At 41.7% G+C, this 11,015-nt stretch overlaps 1 protein-coding gene across 1 annotated transcript; it reads right to left on the reverse strand.

Moving 5' to 3' along the window:
* Positions 1–630: 630 nt before the first annotated feature.
* On the reverse strand, positions 631–6,935 carry LOC123347432 (olfactory receptor 6C4-like). Its single transcript, XM_044984850.1, has 2 exons — positions 6,034–6,935; positions 631–730 (listed from the first exon to the last, which is right to left on the reverse strand). The coding sequence occupies exons 1-2, from the start codon at positions 6,933–6,935 to the stop codon at positions 631–633; spliced, it is 1,002 nt and encodes a 333-aa protein (XP_044840785.1).
* Positions 6,936–11,015: the final 4,080 nt, after the last annotated feature.

The following is an 11,015-nucleotide window of genomic DNA, read 5'->3' on the forward strand; positions in this document are numbered from 1 at the left end:
TGTGAAAAACAGTAATTCCTTACCTGCTTCTATGAGGGAAACTGCACTGACTCCATGGGACTTTGTAGGTATCAGGCAGGGGTATTTTAATGGTGTTAGTTATAGTCAAGGGAACCAGTCCCTCAAGCATTCTTCAACCATATCAAAACCAAACAAGAAAGCCTTGTGATGAAAGGCCTCCAATCTGCTCTCACTAATACCAACAGACCCCAGCTAACAGAGCTCTGTGAGTTTTTCATCCTGGGAAGTGAGAAAAGTATCTGTCTTACGATTGCAAGATCACGCAACAGTGACACAACAGCAGTGAAGCCTTGTGCCACTTGTGTTGCTTTTCTCCAAGCTGCAGATTGTGTCTGATTGAGCAATAAAAACACAAGACTTATAAAAGTTGTAAAACTTTTAATATCATAATCACTAGGCTAAATTGAACTATCTGGTATTGTATCCACTCAACCACGCTGAATCTGGACTATTACCTTTGTTTATGCAGAAGGAAAGGGACTGAAGGGATCGGGGTTTGGGTATCTGATTTGCATTTGTCAGGCCTGAGGCCTATATCTGTTTGCCCATATGGTGGCCACAGACAACAAAAATCTAAAAATAGTGGTGTATTTCAGATATGTCTAGGTGCTATTTATTTTTTGTTAGTAAATAATGAAAAGGATAAGGCACTGATTCAGAGTTCTCTGGATCTTTTTTAATAGTGAGAATAATTAACCATTCAAGGATAGAATCACTTGATGATTATTTGTTCTGTTCATTCCCATAGAAGCACCTGGCACTGGCCACTGTTAGAAGACGGGTTACTGGGGTAGATGGACCATAGTAGTTATGGCCTCAATAGCATTCCTCACCATGCATTTTTGACAGGTTTCCACACCCGTTTTAGGGCTTATGTCCCGCCTTCCCACCCCATTTCCGTTGGCGCCGAAGTGTGGCGCCATCAGCCATTTTGAAAAAATATGTGTGTGTATGTGTTTGACTAGGGGAAGTGTTGTGTATATTTGTGCTTGGGTACATGGAGAGAAAAAGGTTGAAAGAAGAGTGCGAGTTTAAAGATGAAAAAAGAAAGTTTGAGTAAGGTTTAGAGAAAAGGAAATTTGAAAGAAGAGAGGTAAGTTATTGAAGAAAAGAGGCTGGTAAAGGCAGGTTATGAAAGAATAGAAAGATTTTTGTTTTTAAAGGGTTGGTTAGTTAGTTTGAACGAAGAGAGATTTTTAGTGTGTTTGAGTAAGGAGAGATGACGGTAAAGGCTTAGTTTGGTAGGCAATTAAAGAATAGAAATTTTTGAGATAAATGTAAAAGGTGTATTAAATATCAGGGTGGGTTAAGAAAAAAGTTAAATAATATTGAAAACTAGGTTTAAAAAGGGAATTTACTAAGGCAAAACCTTTTTGGTAAGCACAGGATAAAAAAGCATTGAAACTATTCAATACCAATGGAGGTTAAGAAAAAAATCATTTTAAAGCATTAAAAACTAGGTTTAAAAGGGAATTTACTAAGGTAGAGCCTGTTTGGTAAGCACAGGGTAAAAAAAAGTGAATAGAAATGGGAAGGTGGGACATAAGCCCTAAAAGGGGCATGGAAACCTGTCAAAAATGCCTGGTGATTAATGCTATTGAGGCCATTACTACTGACCATTGTTCTGACCCAATCTGGCTGTTCTTATGTTCTTAATCATTGGAACAATTTACAAAAGTTCATAGTAGATCCCCCATCACTAGTAATTTTTAAATTAAGATTGGATGTTTTTTTCTAAAAGATCTGCTCTAAGAATTAATTTGGGGCAGTTCTCGGGCCTGTGTTATATAGGAGGTCAGACTAGGTGATCACAATGGTCCTTCTAGCCTTAGAATATATGAATCTATGAATCTATAAATAATCGTCTGGCTGCCAGCTGGAGCTCCTCATGAGTATTATGTACTGATGCAGGAATGGAAGCTTAACAGCTCATAGAATTAACAGAAAATGATGGAAATTCTCCTACCCCTCATGAGTAAATTCTGATCTTCATAATCCCTCATTCATGGAACCGAGAATGATGAAACTGAGTGTGGTGCATATGATATGTTTGAAAACCTAGTGAATAAAACTCCTTCATTGTTTGCAGATTCTGCTAAAGATTCCTACAAGATGATACCCAGTTCAGTCAGGTTCATCCTTAAGCTTTGCAATGGTCACAGAAACAAACCACATATTTAGCTGGTGTAAATTGGCATAACTCCATTAAAATCAGCAGAAGGACCAGCTAAAGTCTGGCCTATTTTTAATGCATCTCAGGGGTGACTCTGAAGTCCTTCTCTGCTGGCGAGCTCCAGGTTAATTGCTTCTGAATCTCATCTGGAAAACAAAGTAAGAAATCAGACTGATCCAAAATAGAAATTAAATACAATGGCATTTGTTTAACTTTGTTCTCACTTGCACTGGTGCAAATCAGAAGTAAGCTGATTCCCCTCTCTTTCACCCTGATGTAAATCAGGAGAAACTCCATTGGAGTCAATGGGGCTGATTCCTCTCTCTCTCTCTCTCTCTCTCTCTCTCTCTGATGTTCCCCTCTGGTGTTATCTGGACCAGTGATCTGCAAGGTCACTCCAATCCTTGACTCTGGGAGTCAGACTTACTCTACTCTGCTGTGAGAACCTCCACCCCTGGGCTGTTCACGCACAGCCTCTGGCATGTAAACTGCTCCTTGGATTGTGCAACTGAATTACACTAGCCAATATGTCCAGTCCCAGACACAACCCTAGGAACCTCCGTCTTTCAGTAACCAGTTATGCCCTTTGGACACTGCAAGCTTATATGAGTTAATCAATTTAACAAAGAAATTGACATGTACCAGGCTTGTTATCCCAGTGGGAGTCTCTGACACACTTCAAATCAAATGCGCTGCTTCAGGTAGAATAAACAAACAGATTTATTGCCTGCAAAGATACATTTTAATAAATTATAAGTCAAAGCATAACAAGTCAGATTTGCTCAAATGAAATAAAAGCAAAACACATTCTAAGCTGATCTTATCAATGTCCTTACAAACTTAGATGCTTCTCACCACAGGCTGGCTGGTAGCCCTTCAACCAGGCTCTCCTCTTTGATCAGCGCTTCAGTCTCTTGGTGGTGGTGTCTGTAGATGTAGGTGGAAGAGAGAGGAAGAGCAGGGCAAATCTCTTCCCTTTTATCATGTCCCTTCTTCCCTCCTGGCTTTGTCCCCCCACTTCAGAGTCATGTGAGCATTACCTCACTGCAGTCTCAAACTGGCCAAAGAAAGGAGGATGACTCACTCCAACTCCCACAGAATCTTTTGGTGCTGCCTAGGCCAGCGTCATTTGTCCCTGTGAGGCTGGGCTATATAGCCTGGTGTTTCAGGCACTCAGCTGGGGTGTAAAAGACTCAAGTTCCTGCTCCAATGATTGTTTAAGTATGTTAGACAACATGAAACAGCTTTGACAGGAGAGACTGAGAAAAGTCTGCCTTAGAATCCCCAATAGCTTAGTGATTGGGATTCTGAGACAGGAGATCTAGATTCAATTCCCAGCAGAGTGGGGATTCAAACTTGGGTCTCACACACCCTTGGTGAGGGCTGTAAGTACTGGATTGGGTTGGTAGATGGAGGCAGCAGCACCTCCTCTTGTAGCTGTGTTTTGTGCAGGGTTTTTTAAACAAAAAGCAAAATATTTTCTAGTTTTTGTTTTTCATTGCAAAATTGGAAAAAATCCACAATGCATTTGGGGTTTTTTGGTTGGAAAAAATGTTTTGTTTTGTTTTTTTAATTCCAATCATCATTTTTCATGGAAAATACCCACTTTTCACCACCTCTGGTGTTTACCCAGGAAACAGTTTGGAGATGTGAACTTCTTTTACTCCTCCACACTGAGATTTTAAAAACCACCTATGGGCTGCTACATTCCCCAAATACCTTATCCCGCTTTGAGAGGGACAAGTTGGGTGAGGTTATATCTTTCATTGGACCAACTTCTGTTGGTAGAAGGGACAAGCTTTCACACTTCACAGAGCTCTTCTTCTGGTATGGGGAAATTTCTCACAGTGTTACAGCTAAATACACAGTGGGACAGTAAGGAGTAAATTCATGTTGCAGGAGGAAACTTAAAGTCACATGGGCAATTAACACCAGTAAAAGATATTACCTCACCCACCCTGTCTCTCTCATATTCTGGGTTCAACACTGCTACAGCAACACTGCAATTATTCAGCTTTAACAATCTCCTCCTTAATCATCACATGTTCCCCTTGAACCCAGCCTAAGTAACTTGATTAGGCAAGAACTCATAGATTCCAAGTCAAAAGGGACCCTTTTGTGGGATTCCCTCTGGGACCTTTTCCACTTAGCCTATCCAGAACACCTTGTCCACTTCTGGGAGAACACTTCATCCAGTTCTCTGGGATCCAAAACACTCGGTTCAACTCCAGATTTCATCACTCAGGTTCCTTTATCTGGCATACAGCAAAGCTACTCTGAGGTGATCAAAATCAAGTGTAGGGATGAGTATTGGGCGTACCACACATCCAAAGTTCCTTTACATTCATTTACACGTTTCATTCAATTTTCTGTACATTACACCACACATTTCTGGTTCAGTTTGGCTACTTTGCTGGAACCATTTACTGTATAAGGGTACGTCTTCACTACCCGCCATATCGGCGGGTAGCAATCGATTTCTCGGGGATCGATATATCGCGTCTCATCTAGACGCGATATATCGATCCCCGAACACGCTCATGTCGACTCTGTAACTCCACCAACGCGAACGGTGGTAGCGGAGTCGACATGGGGAGCCGTGGACGTCAATCCCGTGCCGTGAGGATGGTAAGTAATTCAATATAAGATATTTCGACTTCAGCTACGTTATTCATGTAGCTGAAGTTGCGTATCTTATATCGATTTTCCCCCGTAGCGTAGACCTGCCCTAAGATGCTCTGTCCATGTGCTCTTCATGTGGAACCTGATCTTTACACTCCCGGTTTGTCTTGTCTGTTAGCCTTAGCATCAGGGTGTTGCAGCTTATCTTAGCTAGCATGACATCCTGACTCCAATCATACCCACTTAGAAATGAGGCAAGTTACCAATGTCAAGACAGGCCTACACCATTGTGATCATCTAGTCTGACCTCCTGTATAACACAGGCCAGAGAACTTCCCCCAAATAATTTCTACAGCAGAGCTTTTGGAAAAACGTGGAGGGGAATGGAAGAACATGGAGATTTTAACACATCTCACAGAGCTGGAAGGGACCCTGAAAGGTCTTCAAGTCCAGCCCACTGCCTTCACTACCAGGACCAAGTACTGTTTTTGCCCCAGCTCCCTAACTACTAATCCACATTTGAACTCACAACCCTGGGTTTAGCAAGCAAATGCTCAAACAACTGAGCTACCCCTCATTCCCTAACTTCATCTCTAGGGTGCAGATTGGTTACAGAGTTACCCCACATGGGGTATTCCTGCAGAAGAACAATCTGTCAGCTCTCTGAAGTGTCAGAGGGGAAGGACTGAGGAGAAAATAAGCCTGGAGAAAATTTTCCATCAAAATGTTGTGAAAGAACACCCAATTCTTGGCTGCCGCAAACTGAAAACCAGTTTACATTTTGACTTGTTAAAATAAATTTCTCTTTCACTTGCTTACCTGCTGAAAACAAACAAACCTCTTCTCCCTGCCAAACTTTCATGTTTCAGTTTTTCAATGGATACCTGAAAAACCTTCAAACATGTGCAGAGAATATTTGAATCAAAATTATTCATGTCAGAAAAAAATCATTTTCCACCAGTTCCAGGAGTGGATTATCCCACTGGCCCTCCCCTCCCTACGTACAATGGTAAAAATCCCCTTCCAAGAGGCCATGACAGCTGTGCTACATAGTGCCTCCTACAAGGACACTGGATCACCTCCTGACAGAATAACCACAGTGGATAGAAAATAAAGAATTGGACCATTTTCATTTCACTGCTTCTTTTAATTAATTGTTATTTCTGCACTGCATGGACACTCTCACATCCTTGGGAGAAAACGTCTTTCTTGCCACTTCTCTCAGCGCTTCCTTCACCTGCTGGTTCCGTAGTGTGTAAATAAAAGGGTTCAGCAAGGGGACAAGCACAGTGTTGATGATGGCGAGGCCTTTGTTCAGGTCCAGGTCTTCGTCCTGAATGGGCCTGACATACATGAGAATGCAGCTGCCAAAGCAGATGGAGATGACAATGAGATGGGAGGAGCAGGTGGAGAAAGCCCGTTGGCGCCCTTTGGCAGAGGGGATCTGCATAATGGTGATGAGGATGTAGGCATAGGACACTAATATTAGCAATAAGGTGCTGAACAGGATGAAGAAAGCCAGCAGGAAATGGATAAGCTCCAGGAGATTCTTGTCCCCGCAGGAGATCTGCATCAGGGAGGTATAGTCACAGAAGAAGTGATTGATTACATTGGATTTGCAGAATGAGAGCTGGCTGGTCAGGAAAACAGGTGTAAGGATGAGGAGAAGACCTCCCATCCAGGAGAAAATAACCAGCAGGAAGCACAGCCTTTGGCTCATGATGGACGTATACAGAAGCGGGCAGCATATGGCCACATAGCGGTCAAATGACATGGCTGTCAGCAGGAAAATTTCCGTACCCCCAAATAAGAAGTGGAAAAAATACTGTGAGAGGCAAGCAGCAAAAGATATTGTTCTCCTCTCTGTCCTAAGGTCTGTCAGCAACCTGGGGACGACAACTGTGGTTAAGCAGATCTCTGAGAAGGACAAGTTCCGAAGGAAGAAGTACATAGGGCTGTGGAGGTGGTAGTCAGTGCAGGTGATGATGATGATGAGGATGTTCCCCATTAAGGTCAACATGTAGGCTAAGAAAAGCACCCAGAAGAGGAGTTGTTGCAGCTCAGGGATTCTGGTGAGTCCCCACAGAACGAACTCTGGCACCTGGGTTTGGTTTCTCATTGATGCCCTTGGAAACCAAAAGAGGAATAATTCTCAATCCTTTGCAAATATACACACACACATAAAGAGCTTATAAACGTCTAATCCTGGCTATTGATAATTAAATCAACAGGCAAAATCTTTCCACAACCAGTTGATGAAATGTTCAAATGGTGAAGTAGGGGGATGGACAGTTACTTTATAGAGCTCAGCAATTTTTATTTTCTGAAACACTTTGCAACTTTTTAATTCAACTCACTTAATTTATGAGCTGGTATCTACTGAGTGCATAATGAAAATTTCTTACCCAGTCATTGTACCACAGCAATCCATTGACATGGATCTGGGGAGAGAATATGGCAGATTCTAACACTTAATGCTTTATGAAATACTTTATAACCAGTAAATGATCTGCACAAAACTCTCCTGAAGTCAATGGGCCAATATAGATTAAAAAATCTCATCACTGGAGATAGAGAGAGACTCAGTTTTAGAACATAGGATATTTTATAGTCTCTTGCTTCCAGTCCGCATTGCTTTAAAAAATGGTTTCTCAGCTATGTTTGTGTAATACAAAGGAAAAATTTGCTTCTGAACTAAAACCATAATTTAAAAAAATGGGATAAATCATCAAACAGTGTTACATTGACATAAGTGGAGCCTTGTCATTATATACCAGCCAGGGATCTGACCACTGACTCCATTGGAGCTATGGCTGATATACACTAGGTCATGTTGACTTCAGTGGAGCTACACCTATTTACACCAAGTAAGGAGATGGCACATTTTCTCCATTAGCTGCGCTGATTCATACTGTTAGCTGGGGAGCAGTTCAAATGATTTCACTTTTCTGTGATAAATAAAAGCAAAGAGCCAGCTTGCCACTTGCTCAGAAAGATTTTGGAGACTGGAGCAATATTTGGAGATACTTTATTTTCTATTACACAGAGAAAGTCACTTGAGCATATAAGCAAAGTCATCTCAAGACTAAGATCTTTTGAAATCAGCCAAGATGGCTCAAATTGGTGATGCAGAAATTGAGATACTCAAAAGCAATGGTCCTCACTGGAAGTTCTGGCTACCAAAAAATTGAGTATAAGAACATTGACTTACTTGTCTTATAGCCCAAATAATGTGAGGTTGATTTAAGTGTCATTTGTAAATCACTGTGAAGAATCACAGTGCATACATTTCCTTAAATAGTCTACAGTGATACTTGAATAGCCTCCATCATGGTAGTATCTGAGGGTACAACTACACTTAAAACGCTACAGCAGTACACCTGCTACTGGGGGCTTGGAGTGGATCTGGATCTGGATCTGTGAACGTACCTGAAACACACCAAGAAATCTGTTGTCTACAGACAGGTACCCAAACACCTCAGAATATGCTCCAAGGAGAGAGTGAATCTTAGCACACTAAACTGCATTCATGTGTGGAGGAAAACAAAGTCCTCACTCTGAGTTTGGAGCAACAAGCCAGAGGCAGCTTTATTTCGAGCAATTGCAATATGCATGGGAGAGTACATATGGGCAGATCTCCTTTAGATAAACAATTAGGCAAGCTTTTAAACCTTTCATTACATACAATCATGAGCAACAGCTGCATTTTGTTATACATTTTCTTCCTGATATCTCACTTTCATCATTAATTTCTGCCACAGTCTATATTCCATTCTTATCTAACACAAGGTCAAAACAGTATCTCTTGCAGTCTGTTCCCATTCACTTTCTCGCTTTCCACCCACCTAGGCCCTGCCTTCAAGTCTCACATTATTAGAGTCAGTGTCAACCTGACTTTGTTAGCCTGACTCTTGTTCTGTTCCTAGAAACTAAGATATCTGCATTTAAATGCCCTTTATCCTTTTCTCTACTTCCACACTGCCCCCTTATGTGCTTCCAGCACAACTATCAATCTTAAACCTCCATGTTCATCAAACCTTGTATTTCTGATTCTAGATCAAATATTTCAGCCTCATGGGTTTTGGTTGGATGCAACAACAATGCATGGTTAGTATGAACATAAAAGGTATTATTATTATTACATCCTTTACAACAACAATAACCTAACCCTAAACTAAACAACAACAATAAAAGCATTAACATACCTATTATAATAATATGATGGGGTTGTTATATAACCTTAGTCACAAAACACATAATTAGTACATGAAGTAGACACTCTATAGGCTGTATCAAAAGCATACTTTTCAATTTGATATATATTTTGGAACATATGAATTACCTTTCTAATTCAGAGATTTTCTGGACCTCTGGTAGGAGTAAAAGCAAATTTTGGAACCAATCAGGTACTAAGGCAGTTCAATTAAAGGGTATCTGGAACCTAAGGGGCTGATTGTAAAATTCTATCCACAGGCCAACAAATGATATTATTGCCTGCAGCAGTGGTGAGATTAAAATGTATGTCCTGCAAAGTGGTGGTCTTAACATACACACAGCTATCATTAGCTTGGAAAAGCAGGTGTCGTGTCAGGGTAGTTCCTTGTCCCATACCCTCCCAACGGATGTTGTCATAAACAGTGACAACTTCTCCGGGCTTCAGTTTATGTACACACTGAAGCTGTGGGGGTTCTCACGGCCAAAGTGTCCATTCACTCCCTATCCTTGTCCAAATGTCAGGTGTTATTCCAGGAGCACTGACTATAAATCGACTAGGCAGACCAGGTGGTTTAATTTTCCAAATGTCTCAGTGAATTATCCAATCCCACATGCATCCTCCCCACTGACCCGGCACGATTCAGTATGTGGGAGCCCACACCCCTCCAATCAGTCTGTATACTTGGAAAGAGCACTGTGAGCATCTGCACATCCACCCTGAAAATCTCCAAGTATGTCTCCATGGCATGTTATTTTTATTTTTTACAAAATCCAACTGATAATTCCCTCCAGCAACTACCAAGTTAACTTCTTACTTTTTTCCTTAAATCACTTGCTTATTTTTCCAAAACGACACCCCAATCAACTCAGATTTTACCATTCAAATTATTGTTCCAGAGGTTTAAATTCTCCAGGCCTATATTTACTGCTTTCCCTTAGTCCTGACACCATGCCCCTCAGGGCTTCCAATTGATTTTCCATTTTTTTTCTTCTCTGCCTGCCTGTCTGGGCCCGATCCTTTTTCCTTTGCTGCACTATCCCTACCATGGGCACAGGCTTTGTTCCACTACCAATTTAGCAAAGAGGGTGATCTTCTCAACTAACCCCCACCTCTCCTGATCCTGTTCTTAAACATTCTCACTCACAAGGCTACCTGAGTCCTCCCCTGTGAGGCTTACCACCTGGACAGAATGCATGGCCAATTGGCATTTTAACTGTTCAATTTTTTTTCTAGCTCTCAGGTACACATCTCTTCCCTTTTCCCCAACTCCTCTTAGTGCCCGGTCCTGCTACGACTGCGGGTAGACCCACCTCAACCTTTCTTTTATTTTTTACTCACAAACATGCTGCCCAGGCTGGCCAGGCCCGGGGGTAGGAGAGACAGAGAGAGAGAGAGAGAGTGAGAGAGAGAGAAAGGTGGGCAGGAGATTATCCTGTGCATAGGTTGTACAGAGGTACGCTGCATAAAATCTCCAACTTACTTCCGCTTTTGTTTTGTTTTTCCACCCTGGGGTCTCTTGGGGCATCCCTTTCAGAGACCTTTGCTCAGTACTCCAGTCCAGGCCGGTCGCCTGTGGCTTCTTCAGTGTCCCCACACCACACTGGCTCCAGGGTCGCAAAAGCAGACTGTTGGGTCTCATTTGTGGAAGCAGGGAAAGAATTAACATGGATTTGAAGGGGAACTTAATGCATGTCAGTCAGTTAGCAAGAGTTAGCCCAGCTGTAACCCTAATGACGTGAGCCTTCTAGAAGCAAGGATAGTGTGAGGCAGAGGGAAAGAACTGTGTAAAAAGTTATTACGACCTTGTAACTGATAACCAAATATGCAGACTGGTGTCTTCTAGGAGTGAAAAAAATAAGATAGCAGGATGGCTTATATATAAACAAAATGCAGTTGTTGCTCATTATTGTCTGTATTCTTGCTAGTTATTGTCTGTAACAAAGGTATAAATGCTTGCTGTAATTGTTTACCAGTTGAGAGACC

This window comes from Mauremys mutica, chromosome 13 (assembly GCF_020497125.1).
Source record: "Mauremys mutica isolate MM-2020 ecotype Southern chromosome 13, ASM2049712v1, whole genome shotgun sequence".
In the NCBI taxonomy this organism is placed as follows: domain Eukaryota; kingdom Metazoa; phylum Chordata; order Testudines; family Geoemydidae; genus Mauremys; species Mauremys mutica.